We start from the raw sequence: 23624 nt of genomic DNA on the forward strand, positions 1-23624 counted from the left end.
AGAGTCCATATTATGCTGTGTTTTAACCTTATACTTAGACAAATTTTATTGATCCACAAAGGAATTTATTTGGACACAGCAGCTCAAACATCACATTACAATAACAAAGAGAAAAAATATCAATGGTAATAATTCTAAATAAGTAACAAAAAAGAAAAAGAGACTGGTGTCAAATAAGGTATAATTATATAAACGTATATGTACAAGTCAAAATAAAATAGATAAATTAATACAAGTAATTTTTATTTTTTTTTTTTTAAAGGCAAAGGAGAAAATCAATTTGTGAACTTGACAATGTTTATTTGGTTGAATACGTTTCGCAGCTCATCCAAGTTGCTTCTTTAGCTGAAGAAGAACTGAAGAACTGAAGAAGCAGCTTGGATGAGCTTGTATGTTGATACTTGTATGTATATGTTACCATATAAATACATTACATAGGTTTAGTTCTATTGTGGATTTTCAGTTTATTCTAAAGATGTGCATAACACTGGACCAGGATGTAAAAGTTTATTTATGTAACATATTTGTGTCGACTACAGGAGGGTTATTGTGATTTGTGCTGTCAGAAACTAGAGTCTAAAGTATCATTCTCTTTTTGGGATGCATCAGTAATTAGAGCTGTACTGTTATTCACAATTAAATCACTTTTGCTTTTTTAATTGATCAAATCTTACAAATGTCTCCCGGCTGTTCCCTCTACAGGTTCTGGATCCTTAGTTATTATTGCAGCGGTTTAAAAATTGGCATTTCAATCATACATTTATTTATTTATTTGTTAAATATTTATATTGCACTTTACATTTTAATGAAATCTCAGAGTCAGGGCTGTTCTAATTTTATTCAATACATTTATGATACTTATGTGGAGATGGTGAAAGAGACAAAAATTCATTCAGCTGCGGTGTCAATAGTTCATTCTGGTATTACCAACCTTCACCTCTGATCTCTGCGATTGTAATAGGAGGATTATTCAAACATGTGTGAATGAAACGAAACACAACTCCGGGTACGCTTTTGATGAGGTAACAACGTTATAACCCGGCTTAAAGCTCTCAAGATTCAATTTGGCGTAATATAGAATACATTTAACTCATTTTAACTCATCAGATATTCATTATATGCAGCCCAATCCCACATATTTGCCCTTGACTCTTCACAGCGCTGTGTTCTGTGGTGAGCCTGAAGCCGTGGGAGTGTGTCAGACATGTGCAGGTGGGTGCCATAGTGGGTTCAGCTGCCGTACCTGTGACGCGGAGCTTGTCTGGTCCGATCACCGTCTGCTGACCATCTGCGCTGAACAGCATGTTATCGAGGGGCGAAGTCATGAGCACGCCCCTGGTCTGTCCCTGCGCCTCCCTCGGACCTGCCAACAACAAACAAAACACCTGAGCACCCGCTTTGGCTCACACTTCAAATGTCATTTTCAATTTGATGTGGCGTCTTTTTTAGCCATTTTTAAACGATATGGGACTGTGTATATTAGAATGTACCTTTGCTAGTGGACTGGCCAGAAGACTTAAAGATGCACTGTGTAACTTTTCTCATCTGCTTGATCTGCTTGTTTCTATGGAGATGTCATTGCTTTGCCTGGAATGTTCCACAGTGACATCAAACTGAATCCATCTCACTTCTATTCAATCACAGTTCTTTTGATTGCTTAAAAATAACTTGCAACCTTAATGAGAGTGGGCTTGCCTCACCACAGATCTGACCTGTAACCTGGCCTGCTGTCAGTCCCTGCTTTTCTCCATGGAGATAGATAAGTTTACTGTCTACTGTGGAGCATTCTGGGCAAAGGTGACAGTAGCTCAATTGGAAAGAGCGATGTCCACTGATCTGAAAACTGGCGGTTCGAATCCTGCTCTCGACATAAACATTGGTTTAGGGGACAAACCACTAGGGTGACTCCAGCTCCCACAGATGAATGCTGTCGTTTTGTCCTTGGGCAAGACACTTAACACTTAACCCACCTTGCTCGTGTGACTGAATGGTAGAATGGTTCCTTGTTGTAAAGAGCTTTAAGTGCCTTGAAGGTGGAAAAGCGCTCTATAAAAATGTGAACATTTACCAAAGCAGTGACATCTCCATGGAGACAAGCAGACAGCAGACAGCGGACATTGCGCCAGAAAGGTTACACAGTGCAGCTTTAAATCTGGGTGTTATGGCCCGAGGCCTCGAGTTCTTTGACTTGTTTGTGTGTGCTTGAGGGCCTGTTTACATGAGAACGCTTGCGGGTAAAAACGACAAAAAATTTTTTTGGAAGTGCCTTTCATTTATGGTGACTGCATTTTTGGGGCTTAAAAACTACAAAAATCTGAAACCACCTTCCAGATTGGAAAAGTAGAATACATTCCGCCTTAGCGTTTCTGTCTACACTGCCCAAAGACGCAAAACTCTGGTCAGATCTGCTCACTCTGCGTACGCTTTTACATCACATACATCACCACCTAGCATCACCACAGAGCCGCCTGCATATCGAATCCACGTCATCGTATGCACACAGATTTCCTCCCGAAAATGTTTGTCTAAACGGGCAATAAAAAGTGAAGACGCAATGCCACTTTTGCGTCTTCTGTTCAGACCGTCATCATATAAATGTAGTCTTAATTTCTTTCTTGTCCCCGTGGATTCCTGCTGTGAGAGCCCTGGTCCCTGACTGGTGGGGCACTTCTACACCAGGCCATTCCTGCCTCACCTCCAGCCTCCTCCCCCTATTTAAGTTGATTCTCCTCACCTGTTCGGGGCTGCTGGCCTTTGTGGCCAGTCTGACATGTTGTGTTTGTCTGTGTCTCTTTAGTGTCAGGCTTCGTTTATATGAACAGAATGTGTGAACTGAAGACGCAAAAGTGGTGTCACGTCTTCACATTTTATTTATGTTTAGACGAGTGTTTTCAGAAGGAAATCTGTGTGCATACGGTGACACAGAAGTATGTGGAATTCAGTTGGGTATGCTTGCCAAGTTTCTGTGTACTGTATGTATGTGACGTAAATCAGTACGCGAAATGAGCAGATCTGACCAGAGTTTTGCGTCTTGGGCAGTGTAGACGGAAAAGCTACGGTGGAGCGTATTCAACTTTTCCACTCTGGAGAGTGGGTTCAAATTTTGCATTTTTAAGCCAAGGCACTTCTGATAAAATGTTTTGTCTTTTTTGCCCGCAACATTCTTGTGTAAACAGGCCCTTAGTCACTAGCTTTTGTACTAGTACTTGTCTGACATCGTTTGTGTTGAGATACTTGGTTACTTGGTTGTGGGTTTATGTGGGTTCACTCATTTTTGTTTAAGCCTACATGATCTGTTTTTGGCATGACACTTCTATGTTAATCCTGTTATTTTGTTTCTTAGTTGAGGTTATTTTCTGTACATATTTTAGCCTGTTTTGTTAATTTACCATTTTACATCCCTGTTAATTAAACATTACTTAATGTATTCCATTCTCCACCTTGTTTTTTTTTTTTTTTTGTTACTTCCAGGAATCTAGCAAGCTGCGTCGTAACACTGGGCTTCTCATTGATGCCAACATCTCATGTTCTATTTAGACTTGGCTTGACCTATTAGACAGTAGTAGTGATGAATTAACCATATTAACCACACAAACACCAATGCCAAATCTAATTGTCTTCACAGATGGATTAAAAACACAAGACAAACAGAAGATACTATCGTACAATATTTTTATACTGTCAAAGAGGAATGGTACAAGATCTCATGCTACAAGACAAAACTGCCACAAGACTGTGCACACATGTGGAAAATGATTTCGTGAGATTTTTTCCTCATATTTTTAGATTTGCCTCGGCTGAAAAGGGGGTTAACTTTGCTGAGTAACTTCAAAGTAAATCCAAAAAGCAATGCTACAGTGACAGCAATAAATAAAAAACTGTGGAGTAAAAATTATGAGCTGAATGGCACAATTCATTTATAAAAAATTATATCAAAATCTTATCTTGTCTTGTTCTCGTGAGCCGAATCTCGTGTCTTGTCTTGCCTTGTAGAAATTGTGTTTCGTCTTATCCCTACTGTCCAATATTGGGCTGCAAAGATTAAAGTGCATATGACGGGTTTTAATCATTCTCTAATTTTGACTTAATTTGGTGGGATAATACCTGTGGTAAAGATAAATTATTTCAAACATTTTCTAGAATCTTGCACTTTAAATACTTTTAGGCTTTTTGGACTTAAAACAAGGGATTATGGATATTTGTTGGCATGTAGCTGCTAAGAATCCACAGTGCCTTCAAACTGTTAACATTTGAATTTTTGCAAAAGCGCCTGTTTATTTTATAAGTTTATGACTTAAATCTTCCTTCCTGAGTTTTGGAAATTTGAAATCGCAGCTGAAGCTGTAAAACAGCCACAGCCTGTAGACGCTCTGCCTGATTTCGTCCTCCCTCTCACTCACACTTTTACATATCACAATACTAAAACCCTTTTTGACCATATTTGGAAGTTCAGAGGGCGTTTCTAACCAAATATTCACAGCCCCTGCCCCTGCAACTGTGAAAAATGCCTCATGTCCATAATAGGCTTTTTTGCTTGTAATCAGGCATAGAATTTATTCCCCAAATTTGGTACTAATCCGATAATGTTGATGTTTCATGTCTATGCTAGGGGGCGCTATAGAGTTAACTTTTCTTAGATTTCATATTTCATTACATTCAGGCCTGGATCACACAATTGTGATTTGAATTTGAGCTCTCTAGACCAATGCCTGTGGCCATGAGAGGTCAAACAAACAGGAAATGAAGGCGTTTTTTGCCAGTGTGCTACAGGGAAACCACAAGGACTATCCCAAAAACTGCTGATAAATTTTGTGAATTTATGTCTGTAGATGTGACATGTCAATCTGAGCTCATTTGGACCAAACACTATTCGTCATAGGGGCATGCTCCAATTCATCTTTTGGCTTGTCTCATTGTTCTCCATCACTGTCCCGAATTTTGTTTGCCTGCGTCGAAATATGCTTTTCAGCTGCCCGTAGAGTTAAAATTTTTGCAAATTCCAGGAGGTGCTGCTGAGTGGGGTCACTTTGGGCATTGTCATTTCGCCAGACCGGTCCACCTGATACCCGATTCGGGGACTTTTCGTCGACGTTCAGGCCCTCAAAATTGCGACTGATTGCAAGGAAAAATAATAAGAATGTAAGAAACCAACGAAGAACAATAGGCCCTGGCCAGTTACTTCGTTACTGACTCGGGCCAATAATCTACATGAGTAGGGTGACCAGATGTCCCCATTTACCCGAGACAGTCCCAGTTTTGAGCCCTGTGTCCCCTGTCCCATCAGATTTATCTAAAACCAGTGATTTGTCCCAGTTTTATACAAAAAAATGCCCCAGGTGTCCCTATTTTTGAACAATTTGATCCCTGCCAACAGTAAAGAGAGCCATACGTTGTCATTTGTTGAGGTAAAATAGAGAAAAGCTGCTTAAAAACAACCAAAACACAAAGAAAACGTGACTATACTGACTGATGTTCGTCATGATGGTCTCTGCCTAACAATTGTCCTTAATTACACACTTGTTTCACAATTTTATCATTACCAACCCCCAAAAAACAGGGATGTCCCAGTTTTTTTATTTTGAAATTCTGGTCACCCTAAGCATGAGGCTGCACTTGGTTGATTCACTGGCTGCTTTGTATTGTTATTGCGATTAATTTCGTGATTTATGTTTTAATAATAGGGTTCTGTTCAAAGTTTACATTTTAAACAGGTCCAGAAGAATTCACAAAAACACTGAAAAATGAACTGACAGACTAATACAACTGCATAGACCATGTTCATACAGGGTTAGTAATTTGGACGTACAATAAGGCAGGATATTTTTATTGTTTGAGGAGAAAATGGCAGCACCTCAAAATATTCTGTCTTAGCTAATTGCATAGGGTGACCAGATGTCCCTATTTAAAACCAGTCTAAACCAGTCAACCTAAACCAGTTTTAAACCAGAACTACTAGTGTCCTAAACCAGGTGTCCACCACTAAACCAGATTTAAACTAACCAAAACCAGGTCTAAACCAGAGATTTAAACCAGGTCTAAACCAGGACTTTATGACTAAGACCAGGGACTAAACCAGGTAAACCAGGTCTAAACCAGGACTAAACTAAACCAGATTAAACCAGGACTACATTCAGGTCTTAAACCAGGACTACAACTACTAAACCAGGATCAAAACCAGGACTAAACTAAGACTACATCAGGTCTAAACCAGGACTAAACTAAGATTAAACCAGGACTACATCAGGTCTAAACCAGGACTAAACTAAGATTAAACCAGGGCTACATCAGGTCTAAACCAAGATTAAAACAGGACTGTCACAATTTTTGAGTAATCTGATCTCGGCCAAGAGTAAAGAGGAGCATAAATTGTCGTTTGTTTTGCTTAAATACAGAAATCTGTGTTTGCGAATGACCATAAAGCAAAAAAATGCAGCAACAGATTATGACTGACACGAGAATGCACAATGTTACACGCTCTTTTCACAATTTTATTTATACCAACCATCCCAGTCCAGGTGTGTCCCAGTTTAAAATTTGGAAAATCTGGTCACCCTGTAATTGCTTCCATTCAAATTTCAGCCCACTATACACAACTTAGCACTAATATTGTTCTCATTATACTGGTGATTCTTGCTTTCTGTATAATTTTTCTTCTTTTCCCGTGATAGAACAGTTGTTGCCTACATGAAAGCCTTACTATTGACCAAAGCTCCACACAGATGATTATTAGTCTAGCGTGGGCTAAAGCAGGCATGGGGTTTCCTGATGCTGTTTAGGCCTGTGTACCTCTCTGTGTGAAGCAAGAGATGTGAGGAGGAAGAGCCCCCACAGAAGCTACAGTCCTGCCTAACAAGCGCTCACATTTTACACACAGCTTAAATGATCAAGGACACATGAAGCCACGGTGGAACACAGCAGTTTGCTTTTAGCGTTCAGCATTTGTTGTCGTTTTAAAATTTGATAATGCTTAATCTCAGATGGTGGGCAGGGGGGTTATTGAACTCTATGGGAGATTTACTGTTTCCAAAATAGAAATAAACAAACACTGAAAGAATTGGGCCCGAGTCAGATGCATAAAACCTTTACAGAAGGGTGACTAAGTTTTTAAAATCAAACACTAGGACACCCCTGGTTTGAGGTGGTTGGTAATAAAAAAATTGTGAAACGAGTGTGTGATTAAAGCCCGTTCATGACTAACATGAGTCAGTGTAGTCACATTTTCTGTGTTTTGGTGATTTTTAAGCAGCTTTTCTGTATTTTACCGAAATAAATGAGTGTTTATGCCTCTCTTTAATGTTGGCAGGGATCAAATTGGTCAAAAATAGGGACACCTGGGACATTTCTTCTATAAAACTGGGACAAATCAATGGTTTTGGATAAATCTGCTGGGACAGGGGACACAGGGCTCAAAACTGAGACGTCTGATCACCCCATTTTACAGACAGATTTTGTGGCTGTAAAAGCATAACTAATCTTGGACAGTTTCCTTTCCCCTTCCTTTTTGTGATTTTGAAAATCTGTGTTTTACTTTTGTTTTTATTTATTGCAAGTGCACCTTTTCTCTCACTCCCTACCGGTATAAAGTTCCGTTTACATGCATAATTTGTTTACAAAAGCCAGGCTGGTGCCACCTAGTGCCTCTGCTCAATTTCATTTCTCTTCAGCGACTAGGTCAGGAATCAGAATACAATAGACAGTTTGCAAGAACCCCGGAAGTTGTAGACCGCGCACCGGCCAATCAGCAAAGAGCTGTGAAGCCATGACGTCAAACTCAAGCACCTGTCTGAGTCCCTTTTGTGGTGCAGCACAACAGTAAACAAAGCGGTCAAGACGGATGTAGACGAAGACATACATTCTGTGTTGACAATGATTCCTGAGATCGAGGAGTTAAAGTCGGAACAAAGAGAATGTTTGGTTAATTTTATCAAGGGGAAAGACGTTGTTGTCCTTCTTCCTATGGGATTTAGCGCATTACATACGTCATGACCAAATAGCAACGATTGGTTAAATAAAAAAAGTACCCGCTTACCGTCGAGTGAATGAATCCTAATGCTGTGAGGTCAGTCGGTTTCCACAAAGTGAAACCAGCTCATGAATCAGGCTAAGCATGTGCTGCCATTTTTGGAAATAAATGTATCTGTAGACCATTATTTGAAAATAAAGAATTACAAAAAATTAAAATAAAACAAAAAATTGGGTCCACAAACTTGCCATATTAATCTCAAGTCTTAAAGTACTTTGAGCTGACAACACTCACATCTTTGGGGCACAGACGGTAATAGAAATAGACTAGGGGAGTGTGATGTCATTCATTGCGTTCAGTTGCAACTAAATGAAGCACAGTGAGACTCGCAGTTATAGCGGCTAATCTGCAACCAGGGACCATATTTGGAAATCCGAGCGTGAAACCAAAGAGCAAACTACTAGTACGTCCATTTATACAGTCTATTCTTTGGGGCTGAGTAATAGCATGCCTGTCTGAGGGAAAAAATAGTGGATAAAATGAACTCTAAATTAGGCAAACCTACAAAGTGAAGAGCTCAAATACCACCTGAAGAAGATCACCACAAACAATGATACCTAAGTCTGTCACGATAATTAGAATATCGACTTATCGTTCAGTATATGAAAGCTGAAACTATATATTTTGGGGCTCAATATTTATCGTCGGTGTTTTTTTTTTGTAATGACGAGGAGATTTTTGATTTTTTTGTGTAATAACGTAAGATTTGAGCTGTAGAGAGAGAACTGCTGTATATGTAATTATCGCTTCATTTGCCTTTTAGTGGTTGCAACTCATGCCTTTTAATGATATTTTAATTTTAAAAAGTAATACGTAATTTTGTACTAATTAACTTTTATATGACAGATTTTATTATTTGAAATTTATATTCATCCATTTTGTATTAATGAACTTGTATATGGCTGAAATATAAATATTGTTGTATAATTATCTTATTCAGACCTCAGGATGAACAGCGTCAGCTTATCGGCACTAATGAGGATCCTAATCCTAACAAACAAACTATTTAAAATTAGCTTTATTTGTCCTGCTTTGTATCAGTTGCAAAAAGCAGTTTCACTATCGTTGTTTATCGCAGTATACCTCTGTAGCAATATAACACACTTCAAAATTTGTTATTGTGACAGGCCTACAGTCAAGTCTTTATTTGATTTTGGAAAAGTGACAATACCCTAATCTTTATTTACAATATTTTCACGATGTGCATCTCATGATATGATATTTATTGGAATATTTTTTGGAGGCTAACAAAAATACCTTGACAAGATTTAATCCAAAGAGCTAAGACTTAAAAGTGCTTAGAACTGCAAAGGAAGCAAAGGATCATGGTCTATGTAGTTTTTTTTAGCTACTGCTGCACCATAACTCTTAATTTAAGCAAAGAGACTTGTAAGTCGATATATTGTGATGGTCCACGATATTATTGCGAGACCTTTGACGATACGAAATCACGATTAGGGATGCAACAATAACCAAAATATCATCTTTTATTCCTTCTGCCTTAAGGCTTTTAAATGGAAAGTGAATTTGCTATTGTGACCTCTGATGCACTGAGGTTTGAATGTATGCCGTCTGTTTTTCTTTTTCTTTTATTATTTATAGATTGTGCATGACCAAAGATGTGTGAACTGAATTGCCCTTTGGAATTAATAAAGTTGTTGATTGACTGATATTGATCGATACCGTATTGTCAAAAGTCTCACAATAATATTGTGGACCGTTACAATATACCAAATTACAAGTCTCTTTCCTTAAATTAGTAGTTATGGTGATTTTAATGTCTTTCTTTTTGATTTTAATGTATCTATTATTCTGAAAAGCACTATGAATTACTTTATGTATGAACTGTGCCATAAAAATAAACCTGCCTTGTCATGGTGCAGGAATTGCTAAAAAACAAAAAACTACACAGACCATGATCCTTTGGTGTTGTCAGTGCAAAGTACATGAAGAAATAAATGTTACTAAGCACTTTTAAATATTAATTCTTTGTATTTTTGTAGTTTCAAGTGTTTCAAGGCTTCAAGGAAAAAGTAGCACATTCACAATTATTGTAAGCCTCCACAAAATATCTCAATAAATACTGAACCGTGAGATGCAAATCGTGAAAATATTTGGATTTCGTTACATCCTTAATCATGATATTTTCAGTTATTGTTACATCCCCTACTTCTGAACACCACTAAATAAAAGAGTAAACCGGAAAACACTGATGGAAACATAGAAGACTGCAGTGGAAGCAAAGTGCAGAGGAATGTGGCATGTAATAGGTCTATGATGGAAATGGTGCAGATTATAAATGGGTGGATGACTTTTAGCGCTGGAGATCTGGGTGGAACAGAGGCTTCAGGACTGGTGGATGACCGATTTTATAGTTGCTCATATTCATTACAATGTACACTTAAAAGGGGAACAGGCTTCAATACTGCTCATGGCTTCATTCAGTCATTTGACTCCATTTTACTCTGGAATTCCTCTTAAAATGGGTTATACGCACTAAACTAAAATGTGTGCAGTTATAGAGATTGGGATCAAGTCATCACACCTCAAAAATATTTAGCTCTTTTAAATTTAAATATTTATACATTTTAATGCTGCAAATGAATGTAATTAGTATAATATGAAATGGTTTGCAGTGGTCCAAAGTTATTCCTCACTTACCTAATGCATTCTGAGTTTTGCCGTCATGGTAAAGCTAAGAAGAACTAGAAAGCTAACATGCACTTTCCTGATTTTTGGATACAACATTGAAACAGACAGCATGCAGTTCACTTATCCTCTATATTTCTGTATTGGGGCCAGACAAATTTACCCAATATACATAGGAAAAAATTAGATACAGGTCCTTTAATGTCACTGAGATTTTAAGTTTTCTGACACTATCATGTTTACTTTTTCACAATATTTTTTGCTAATGCACCTGAGCTCTATAGACAGAGATAAAAGTGATGTTTGGACGCGTGTTTCTCACCCACAAACGTCCTCCCCGTCACGTCCCCATTTTCATCACGAGCGTTCAAGGACACACCTTCTGTGGAATGAGCCAACAGAGAAGCATCCTGAAAAACAACAACACAAGGAGTATTAGCTTCATGTTTACAAGTCTTGAGATGAACTCAAACATTTTATTAGTGTTAATTGGACAATAGTAATGCCCAGTTAAGTGGATAATCACTTCATAGCTGATCTGATCAAATCATTGCTTTCTTTAATAAAAGATCTGGTGCTTAAATTTATAACCACTGTAGAGCCATATTTACTGTTATTACGACTAATACTATCACTCCTCTTCATCAGAGCAGTGGTTATATTGACTGAGCAGACTGTCATTACAAATCAATTGACAGCCTTTAGATTGACTGCATACAAAGATGAATACATTTTGATCTTAATTAGAGTAATAAAGAATGGAAGGATTGCTGCTATGAGCAGAAACGCCATAACATGTAAACAACAGCAGAAAGTGTTCCCATCTGCTGCTAGCAGGCGGCCCATAAACTACTTTCCCCACAATCTCCCTGAGGTTAATGGGAGCTCACTGCAGCACCACGTGCTCTGTATGGGCTCTGTGTGGGACTGTGTGGGACTGCCAAATCCACTTTGCTCTGACACACTTCCCAAAGTTATGTGAGGCAGGAGAAACTTTGACAGATTCCATAAACACACTGCTTTGCCATGTTATCCATCATACAGAAGGGGCTAGAGCGCTCACAAGAAGAGAGCTGGCTTGTGCCCACGCCGTGTTGTGTCCTTGGGCAAGACGCAGCACATGGTCCACTCCACTCATTCATAATATGTGACTGGTGGTGGTAAGACAATCCCTCCAGCATTTACTGATCCTCAGCTCTTATATCTCATACCAGTAACAGTACAAAGAAAGAAAAGAATACTGAGTTTAGCATTTCATTATGGGAAAACAATATTAGATCTACACTGTGCTATCAACTCACCAAAAATGGAATTACTTTATGGCTACCCTTTGCTCCGAATTAAATTTTTGTAGTTGTCATGCCAACAAACAAACACATTATCACCAGCAGCACAACACTCCCTGCTTAGCACCAGTAATTACCTCCCTGGAGTGGATTTCATTGGCATAGACTGGGAACAGAAACTCGGACTCCCCCTCTTCCAGCTTGACGCCCTCTGAGTTGACTTGGAGAAGGCCCATTCCTTCCTGTGGGAGGGAAGAACAATGTAAGGATAAAGAATATTCCATAGCAAACTCCTCACAGAAAACAAAGAAAATGTTTAGATTTATTTTATTTTAAATGTGCACTGTCATTTTTCTGGGGGAGTCTGCCATCTGCTTACCTCCATGGAGATGCCTGGAATGTTCCACAGTATGAAACTTAACAATCTCTATGGAGACAAGCATGTAACTCCACAGGGGCAAGATACAAGTCAGATCTGTACAGAATGCATGTTTCTTTGCAGACAAGCAGGTGTCATCCTTACCTGAAAAGCTACATAGTTCAGTAGATGTGCTTTTGTCTGCTATATAGTAAGGATGTATCGATATCCAAATCTCTCGTTATGATATTATCACAATATGCATCTCACGGTACCATATTTATTGCAATATTTTGGAGAGGCTGATATAATTATAGAAAGGATGCTTTGTTTCTTTTAATATACCCTGACAAGATTTTGGTGTGAATTATTACTGTCATAATCTCAAGAATTCAAGTAAAAGCATATTACTTTATCATCTGTGTATCATTCGTTCATTTGTTTTTCAATATAAAACCAAAAATAAGAAAATGAAAAATAAATTTTCTTCATTATTTGTCTCTAAACCCAAAATGAAGATTTATTTTTTCAGTTTTCGATTTTGTTTTTTAAAAGAATAATGGAAAAAACGGATAATGGACCGAATCAGGACTAAAACAAGACTAAACCAGGACTAAACCGTTTTCAGCCCTGCTCTGGTTCCAGTCTGGTTCCGGACCTGGTTTAGTCCTGGTTTAGTCCTGGTTCAGTCCTGGTTCAGGCATCACAGTTTAAATCACGTAAACGGGAAAGGGTCGTCATCCATTTTTTTCCATTATTCATTTAAACACAAAATTGAAAACTGAAAACACTAATTGTTATACGTTTTTTCATTTTGGTTTTGGAGACAAATAATGAAGATGATACACGGATTCTTCATGTTGTCTGCACTGAAATGAATCATGGGATATGTAATTTCTGATGTTTATAAGCTATTGCTACTATAAAAAACTGCATTTAATCAAAGGAACTTGTAATTCGATATATTGTGTCAGCCCACGACATTATTGTGAGACTTTTGACGATACGATATCACAATATTTCGTTTATTGTTACATCCCTGCTTTATGCTTTATCTATGACACTCATGGGTCATTATGTTAGTAACATTTTAAACCACAATACTGATATAAAATGACAAGACTGCTGACCAACTGAGCTGACGTCAATGTAAATGTCAGTCAAACAGGCTTGAATCACGCTAAATATTCATTAGAGGGGTGGAAAAGGGAAGGAGAAATAATTATAACGTGGCTAAAAGCTCTAAAAAGTTACAATATGTCTCCTTTAGTACATAGGGTTATAAGGTAGACTATATACTGGAGTGTACAGAGAAACCTTTCACAGCAGAGTGGCGTGTGTGTGAGGTGCTGCGATAGTCTAACTCAGGGGCGTAAATCCACTGTGACCATCTGGACCAGAGACAGAGAGCTGACAGGACTGTATGAAACAAGCAAAGCAGAGTGCTGTTTGGACAGGCAGCTCGTGATCCGCTTACGGACAAGATCACTCCACAAATACTAAACAATGAGCAGCCCCGGTTTTGGAGTGCTGGCATGGAAAGCTCGATGGAGGAAAGAAGCTGTAGTGCTAATACAAAATATCCATGTGTGATTTTTCTGACAAACATTGCAACTGTAATTAGACTTGCAGTTTATGTTTGGATTCACCTTTAAAATCCATCCAGGACAGTGGTGAAGTGGGGATTTTTTCAGTGGGGGTGCGTGATTCGTGATATCGTCGATGTGAACCCCCAGAATCATGTTATTAAAATTGATGCTGTTCATAATCAACTATAGGACATAAATCATAGACATGAACCAGGACTACAACAGGACTAAACCAGGACTAAACCAGGTCTAAACCAGGTCTAAACCAGGACTAAATCAGTACAGAATCAGGACTAAAACTGGACTAAAAGAGGACTAAACCAGAACTGAATCAGGACTAAACCAGAACTGACCCAGGACTAAACCAGAACTGACCCAGAACTGAACCAGGACGAAACCAGGACTAAACCAGGACTGAACCAGAACTAAAACAGGACTAAATCAGGATGAAACCAGGTCTAAACCAGGACTGAACCAGAACTGAACCAGGACTAAACCAGGACTAAACCAGGACTGAACCAGAACTAAAACAGGACTAAATCAGGATGAAACAAGGTCTAAACCAGGACTGAACCAGGACTAAAAGCAGGATGAAACCAGGACTAAACCAGAACTGAACCAGGACTAAAACAGATCTGAACCAGGACTGAACAAGGACTGAACCAGGACTAAACCAGGTCTAAACCAGGACTAAACCAGGACTGAACCAGAACTAAAACAGGACTAAAACAGGATGAAACCAGGTCTAAACCAGGACTGAACCAGAACTGAACCAGGACTAAACCAGGACTGAACCAGAACTGAACCAGGACTAAACCAGGACTGAACCAGAACTAAAACAGGACTAAATCAGGATGAAACCAGGTTTAAACCAGGACTGAACCAGGACTAAACCAGGACTGAACCAGGGCTAAAGCAGGATGAAAACAGGATTAAACCAGAACTAAACCAGGATGAAACCAGGACTAAACCAGAACTGAACCAGGACTAAAACAGATCTGAACCAGGACTGAACAAGGACTGAACCAGGACTAAACCAGGTCTAGACCAGGACTAAACCAGGTCTAGACCAGGACTAAACCAGGACTAATCTTGGACTTGAGAGTGCGAGAGACAACCCCAAGCCCATGGAGCAGGGTGTCCGCAAAGTGCGATCGGGCGATGGCTGCGCTTAGCCCTGTGGGGCACAGAGCTCTGCGCCGGTTCTTTCTCATGTGGTCACCCAACGGTCTATGCGGGTTCAGTCCTAGTTCAGTCCTGGTCCCTCATGTCGCAGGTCACTGACAGTACTGCAGATATCATGAGCCTATGCAGGTTGTTTTCACCACTGCAATAGCTCCGGTTTGACATTTAAGGTGTAGCTATTTTCTCACGTCAGGAGAAGTGGGTGGACAGCGTACCCCCATGTACCCCCATGTACCCCCACGTACCACGCCCACCACACCCCTGATCCTGGAGCATTCACATCTGAGAGAAAAATGAAATCTGAACTTTCAACTAATTCAAGAATCTCACACATTTCAGAACATGACATTAAACAGCTGTACTTTACATTTATTCAATTACAGGTGGTTTTATAGCTCAAAAATACCTCGAAAAACAGGTATTCTGACTGTGAGCGGAGTTGTCTCTTCATGGATCTGACCTAGGTTTAATACCATACTGTGAAACATTCCAGAGAAAGCAATAACATCTCCTTGGGGAAAAGCACTTGAGGGATCCTGCATCAGAAAACTTACACATTGCACCTTTAAATAGCATTTTTCATTCACTCTCTGTCACTACTGCAGCAACAGCCGCCTGAGCGAGCCAGTCTGCGCCAATGGCCACTCCCAGCCAGCACTACATTTATAAATAACTAATCTGTGTGAAGTGTCTTGCCCAAGGACACAACCGTATTTACAAAACCCACAACCTCTGCGACAGGGCACTTCCACTTACAAGATTAATTTGTGTATGAAGGACTAAAATACTTGGGGCTGAGGTTTGACAGTTCTCTGCGTTGATTTACTGAGCATTATGGCTGCATTTCTTTAGGTCAGTGGCCTCATTGACAGCATGCCTTTGTTTTACTTTTGAAAGACGAGAAGGAGAAGTGCTGGAGAGGATTACGTGCACTGAAGCAGATGGCATCATCTTTGTTTGAAACATCCAGTATTAGTAGAAAGGTCAAAATCATAAAGCAGTCCAGATATTTCACACTCCCATTTGTTTGAAGTCTGTTTTTCTTGGCTGATAATAACACATTTTGAAAGAAATCTCTGAGCAGAAAATTCACACAAGCTGAACACAACCTTTTTGTTCAATATTGTGACCGCAGCCATGATATATTATTCTAATTGCTTAATTTATTTTTTTTCAAAGGACAATAATCATGCCCTGTGACTAAATGTTATAATGAAAAAATTTCACAGCTCAAATTTTGTCTTTGTTTCATGTGAACAGGCTGAGAAATTAAAACAGAAGGTTTAAAACAGAGATTACTCAACCATACATGGATCAATCAAACACAGATCTGAGTAAAAACATTACAACACAGTTAGAGTAATTTGTGCAAAAATAAGTCTCCTTAAAGATGCCTTTGGCCGAACACCTGTGATAAAAATCATTACACAGTGAGTGAACAAGAGAAGGAGCTGTACCGGGTTGAACCACATGACCCTGAGGACCCAGATGGTGAGGGCGAAGTTCACCACCAAGATGACGAGCAGCAGCAGCACAAACAGGTAGAGACAGCGCTTCCTCCAGCCGTAGATGCCGATGGTGTAGACTTGGTCCCGAAGAACCCGAGGAGGCCCCGGGCCCTGGGACAAGGTGATGTACTGCTCACGCACCATCTGCTGCCTGGAAACAGAGGACATGTCAGAGGAGGATTGCTCAACCAACCAAACTCTAAAACTGTGATCCAATTGAGATGGAACACAATCTGTAGAGCGCAGTTATTGACCAGGCGTTTTTGAATGAGTCTGGAGTCAGATCAGTGGCAGTATAAGCTTGTGCTTTTGTCTAATGGCGTCCATGGGCATGGGCAGAGAAAAGCAATAACATCTCTATAGAGACAAGCTTGTTGGCAGCTCTTCCCTAGAAAAGTGACATAGTGCCAAGCACCTTTAAACGTTTTTCACATTTCACTCATAATTAAACCTCTATCAAAAAATGTAAAGAGACATTTTAGCACTTGTTGGATGGCCAAAATATTACCATTATGTGATATATAAATATTTTAGAATCTGGTACAGCTGATGAAGCTCAAAAAGCTCTGTTGATATTTTGGGTCTGATAATGAGAACCAATTTGACCATTATCTGTAATGATCTGTAATGACTCACTACCTCTGTGCACTGTTAAGCAAGTAAATATAGTGTTGTTTTTACTACTAACCCATAATCACGTCCTCATTGTATCGTCTGTGTTAAAGCAGGTGGTCAGCCATGACAAAAAATAAATAAAATTAAATTGATTTAAGACTAAGATTTAAGATTTAAGGCTAACTGGCCATGCAATAAAGATATGCACATCGGTTTATAGAGATATTCATTTTTGACGCCCATGTAACAGCCCATCAATACGATACAAAGCTGGAGAGGGGGTTAGACTTGTGTTAGAATAGGATCTATTGAGTGGAAATAGCATTTGGCATTCTCCAAAAAATCCCTTTTCAACAGATGTGACATGTTAGTTTAAGCCTATAAACTTCAACACAAAACCTCTTCTCTTTCAAACTCTTTAACATTGTACTAACAGTGGTTTTCTAACTCTGCGCGCCAATGGAAAAAGTGAGTGGATTCCAGTAGTTTTAGAAGGAAAACAGCTCTTAGTAAAGAAAAAGAAGAGGAAGCAATACTTTCTGGTAGCTATCGATGACTAGAAGAAGCCCAAAAGAATGACAGTCAGCATATTTGAGCTCACAGCGCGTTACACAAGCAGGGATCATTTCTGGTGTACAAAAGGGCATGCGAGCTCGTACGGCGCCATATAGGGCCAGATTTTTATTGAGCATCCAAGTCAGCACATTTGGCCCATCTGACAGCGGGATACCAGGAAACTCTTACACCACCTCTGTAAGCAAGCTGGGCAGGGCGGCGTGTATAGGTATAGTATATAGTATAGGTCTCAATTAAGAACATGTCTTTCCACTATGCAGAAGTGCCAAGGTTAAGTGCAAACTAATGTAAGAAACTACTAAATTATACCTGATTAAGGGCACAGAGGGAGTAGAGTGTGAGTGGGATAAAGATGTCAATCCATGTATCATTCGTTCAGTTGTTTTTCAATATAAAACCAAAAATAAGAAAACAAAAAACAACTATTTTCTTCATTATTTGTCTCCAAAACCAAAATGAAAAAATGAATAACAGCCTTAAACTACGATGCCGGACTTTTGCGCTGCATATGGACTGAACCAGGACTGAACCAGGACTGAACCAGGACTGAACCAGGACTGAACCAGGACTGAACCAGGAATAAAACAGGAATAAATCATTTTCAGTTCTGGTCTGGTCTGGTCTCGGTCTCGGTCCTGGTCTCGGTCCTGGTCTCGGTCCTGGTCTCGGTCCTGGTCTCGGTCCTGGTCTCGGTCCTGGTCTCGGTCCTGGTCTCGGTCCCAGTCCTGGTCTGGTCCTGGTCTGGTCTCAGTCCCGGTTTGGTCTCGGTCTGAGACAGCGAGGCAGGTTACAGTTCAGATCAGTGGAGAGGTGGACTGTAAGAATGTAATTCAAGTTTTAGGTTTAATGCCATACTGTGGAACATGCAGAGCCAGAAAAAGTTACAGTCCTTTATATAATTTTGTAATTTAGTCCTTTATATAAAACCTTGATTAAACCATATCAAGTTTAATTAGGCTCTATTTTCCTGGACTCGGGCCAATCAGAGCAAACTAAGCAGTGCTCAAAGACGTCACACCTGATTTATCCTCATGTACTCGAGCAAAATGTGTCTTGCCCCAGTACAGATATATTACATAAGCAGCTCTTGAGGTCAAAATAAGTCTGTGTACTGTCTGCATGTAATTATAAAGTGTTTTATTGCCCCAGCAAAACTGTTTGTGGAACGCTTATAAAGCTTTTAAACTCACTGCAGTGAATAATTAGGATGCTCAGAATGCATGAAAGCATAGGCTGTATACAGTCTATAGCAAAAGTTAAGTGAGGTATAACTAAAAACTACAAAAATATAACTAAAATGAACTAATCTTGCATACATGGTTGCAGCATTACTTATGTACAGGTATGAACTTGTATAACCATAAGTAAGAACGGAGCAAAGAAAGCAATGCATTTTAAATGTAGCATAGTACAATAACCTGATTCATCAGCCAGTTTCACTTAGTTGAAACCATCTGACTTTAGGATTAGGATTCGTTCGCTCGACGGTAGGCGGGTACTTTTTTTCATTTAACCAACCGCTGCTATTTGGTTGTGACTCGGGGTGTAAACATATCCAAGTCTCACAGTACGATATTTATTGTGATATCGTGGGAAAACTAACGATATGATGGAGAGGCTCATGATAAGAGATGTAACAATACCCAAATCTTTCAGTACAATATTTTCATGATATACATCTCACGATATGACATTTATTGCGATATCGTGGGAAACCTCACAATACAGTGGGGAGGCTCACAATTAAGGATGTAACAATATCCAAATCTCTCGGTACGATATTTTCACGATCTACATGTTTTGTGGAGGCCAACAAAACTGTTAATATGCTACTTTTCCTCTTAAAATGCCTTGACAAGACTTAATCCAAAGTAAGACTTAAAAGTGCTTAGATCTGTTTAGAATTTCCTCTTGTAGTCTACACTGAAATGGAGCAAAGGGTCATGGTCTATGTAGTTCCCTCTGTCTTTGCACCATAACTCTTAATTTAAGCAAGAGACTTCTAATGCAATATATTGTGAGGGTCCATGGCACGGTATTATTGTGAAAACACTGACGATATGATATCACGATATTTTGGTTATTGTTACACCCACAGTCGTGACGTATGTAGTGCACTATTAACGGGGCTAACTGGTATATTAAGCTTTTCCCAAATCCCGTAGGAAGAAGGGCAATAACGTCTTTCCCCTTGATAAAATTCACCAAACATTCTCTTTGTTCTGGTTTTAAATCCTCGATCTCAGAAATCATTGCCAACACAGAATGTATGGCTCTTCACTGATTGGCTGGTGCCCAGACTCGCACTTCTGAGGTTTTTGCGAACTGTCTAGTGTATTCCGATTCCTGACCTAGTCGATGGAGACAATTGAAACTAAGCGGAGGCACTAGGTGGCACCAGCCTGGCTACAAAAACATGGCTAGAAATAAAATTAATGACACCACGCACAAGTTTTAAAATATACCCAAAAGAACAATTAGCAAAAAGATGTACACAATAATAGTATTATAATTGATCATCATCCACTCTAAGAGCCTTACATTGTCTCAGGCAGCAGCAGCTTTTCAATTGATTAATTTGCATTTGCTCTGAGCCCCGGGGCACCAGACAAGCCTGATGGAACAGAATGTAGCCCGGAGGAAACGTTGTCAGTTGTTGATAATAAACTCAATAAAAACTATACAAACAGGAAGAATAACATGACTTTTCCTGGGGCGACAATCTGCTGCCAAGTCCTCTGATGGCTCTTCTAGATCAGCTATAGTTGTAAATAACGTTGCGTCAAAATTATCTCGAGTGCTGACAGAGGCGGGATTCTCCACTGATTTACATAGTGGACAGATGTTGTGTTTTAATGCTACGTTGAGGGCATTTTTCATCATGTTAAGGAGTGCACTTCTCAAACTAACTGCTAACAACTCCAGATGTTTGATCACTTATCTGTACATATTATAATATTCAATGTGCAGCAAAGGATAAGACAAAACCTGTTCTGTCTCAATGAAATGAGTTGGCCTGATGTTTTCAGCTCAGGTACACGGCACTGAATATGGCTATTAAAGATCCTATATTACACTGAGTAAGATTCTTGTGAGCTTTAAAGGTGCACTGTGTAACTTTTCTGGAGGGGATTCGCCATGAAGGTGTTAATGCTCTGGTTTGAATTGTCCAGAGTATGTAATCTGTTTTGCATTTATTCAACTAAAGGTGTTAAAGTGCTCAAAAATATCTTTAAAAACATCCATTCGCCTCTCCACAGATTTAACCTGTAATTTGGGTTGCAATTTGCCATGGAGATTCATAAGTTTATGGCCATACTGTGGAACGTTCTAGACACATCTCCATGGAGAAAAGCAGATGAATTACACAGTGGGCCTTAAGTATCAATGTAATGTTGTTACTAGGGATGTAACAATAACCGAAATATCGTGATATCGTATCGTCAAATTTCTCAAAATAATATCGTGAACCATCACAATATATCAAATTACAAGTCGCTTAAATTAAATTTGCTTAAATCAAGAGTTATGGTGCAGCAATAGCTAAAAAAAGACAGCGGGAACTACATAGCCCATGATCCTTTGCTCCATTTCAGTGAAAACTAAAAGAAAAAATAACAGTTTTAAGCACTTTTAAGTCTTAGTTCTTTGGATTAGGTTTTGTCAAGGCATTTTAAGAGGAAAAAGTAACATACTAACAGTTTTGTTCGCCTCCACAAAACATGTAGATCGTGAAAATATCGTACCGAGAGATTTGGATATTGTTACATCCTTAATTGTGAGCCTCCCCACTGTATTGTGAGGTTTCCCACGATATCACAATAAATATCGTACTGTGAGGTTTATACCATGACGATATTGTGACACTTGGATATCGTTACACCCCTGGTTGTTACCTCCACAAAAACATAACTGGAGTTGTGTTTTGTTTTATTTACATATGTTTAAGTAACCTTTTGTTATTAGTCTGTCTACATCTCAAAAGCTCAAAATGCTTTTTCCCCCCCCAACTTGTGATGTAATGAAGTAGTAGTTTTCAAGATAACAACTCCTTTTACCTTTAGTAGAGATTGTCAATTCCAAGGCTGAAATCATCCAAATGATTCTAGTGAAGGTGTATGGAGTTTAAAAACGCAGGAGCCCTTTTTGTATTACAGCGTGACATCACAAGGTGGAACAGACAGTTTTCAGTTTGAGAGAAGAACTCAGCATAAACATGCAGGGTTTGTGTGTTAAAAACCTGTGAATGAAACAAAACACAACTCCAGGGATGTTTGTGATGAAGAAACAACATTATAACAAAAGATCTGAAAATGAGAATCTTATTAGGGCGCTGGGCGATTCGGTGATACAAATCGTGATCCGATTATTTTGGTGCTGTTACTTTAATCTTCAAATGAAACAGAATACGCACACCAAAATTCTTGTAGAGGCGCAAATGCAAGAAGCAGCAAGATAAAAGTGAAAAAATGCATAACATTCTCAGATGGTTGATATCCAAAAGCTTTTTTATTTTCAAATAAAAAGAAATTAATCTTCACCATATCTCTAATTTTCTCTTAAATGCAACTGTATTCTCAAATAAAGACACTTCCCCCTCTCGATATTTTTAAGACTGACCAATTTGGGCACCCCTCCAATTAATAAAAATTCTGAGTGACTGACAGGTGGATTTAACAAACTGCAGTGTGAAATTTAAGAGGAAGCAGATGGCTGTAGTTCAAGTCAAAATAAACATACATATTTACAAAGTGATCTGGCTCCAAGGAAACCGTGATACTAATATTTTGGAATATCACCCGCCCCTAGATCTTCTTATGAATGAATTATTGTAAGCATTGCATACATGGTTGCAACATCACTTAGTGTGTGAAGTTATATCCCAAAGATGGATGTGTTTCTCCAACTATTTGTCAGTTAAAGCCACAATAATGTAAATTTTAGCCAAAAGAAATAAACTGAAATAAAAGCAAGTTTTGTTTTGTGTTTTCATTTTGGTCGTGTGTTGCACTGAAGAACTGAAAAACATGCATCTGTACTCTGAGTGTGCTTGCATCTCCACAAACCCGAGTCGTATTTCTGTGTTTCTATGGTTTCCTTTGACTATATATGGATTAAACATTTCTATCTACATGGAGAAAGTTCCAAAGTGTGCTCTTTCTTCATTAATGTCGGCCTATAGAACCAAACTTCCAATTTTAGAAACCAAACTACTCGTGAATGCATTATCTCGTTTTACTCAGCTCATTCTTTCCAAACATTTATTGGTGGTTGAATGTAAGCTTTTTCTTTTCAATTACAGTGCAAATGAAAACATCTCTTAAACCTCAGCGCAGCTAGCCAGCAAACTCCAAACTGCTCATTTCACCACAAATTGGGATGAAAGACACAAGTGAGTGTTGAATTAGCTGATAATTCCATTCCCCCATGTCCTTTGCGGCATGATATCGGTCTGAGCTTGTGGCCAATCAGCGGCACGGATGACTGGACCCTAGATTGCAATACTAATGGCTTTGCTTAGGGATAACAGCATTAGTTTAAAAGACTACATTAGGAGCAGAGAGAGCAGAGGCGGACGCTGCTTTGAGGGTGGATCTCTGGGCTCTGGTTCCAGCCCAGGCCACAGTCTGACTCTTCCATAGCAACCCAAATAAACAGCTGCTGAGCAAGTGCCAGGAATGTTCAACTCGCTGTCTGGGGATAGTGCAATTTCGCCCAAATACACTTTAAGAACGTGGAAATATTCATTCACAGAACAGAAGTTTTTATTTGTTCTGGACTGGATTAAGTCTTCTGAAATTCAAATTTAATAGAAAACCCAGACTTGTGTTTTGA

At 39.1% G+C, this 23624-nt stretch overlaps 1 protein-coding gene across 1 annotated transcript in view; it reads right to left on the reverse strand.

Moving 5' to 3' along the window:
• The window catches only part of sgcg (sarcoglycan, gamma), a 29808-nt gene that overhangs the window by 5277 nt on the left and 907 nt on the right, over positions 1 to 23624 (reverse strand). Inside the window, exons 2-5 of the mRNA XM_020937706.2 lie at positions 16548 to 16749; positions 12096 to 12200; positions 10995 to 11082; positions 1244 to 1363 (exon numbers count right to left, since the gene is read on the reverse strand). Of these exons, the coding sequence (XP_020793365.1) occupies positions 1244 to 1363; positions 10995 to 11082; positions 12096 to 12200; positions 16548 to 16742 (508 nt within the window). The 5' untranslated portion in view covers positions 16743 to 16749. The remainder of the gene's footprint in view (positions 1 to 1243; positions 1364 to 10994; positions 11083 to 12095; positions 12201 to 16547; positions 16750 to 23624) is intronic.

The sequence above is a fragment of the Boleophthalmus pectinirostris genome, unplaced genomic scaffold, assembly GCF_026225935.1.
Source record: "Boleophthalmus pectinirostris isolate CB_2022bp ecotype Guang Dong unplaced genomic scaffold, ASM2622593v1 HiC_scaffold_9, whole genome shotgun sequence".
NCBI lineage: Eukaryota > Metazoa > Chordata > Actinopteri > Gobiiformes > Gobiidae > Boleophthalmus > Boleophthalmus pectinirostris.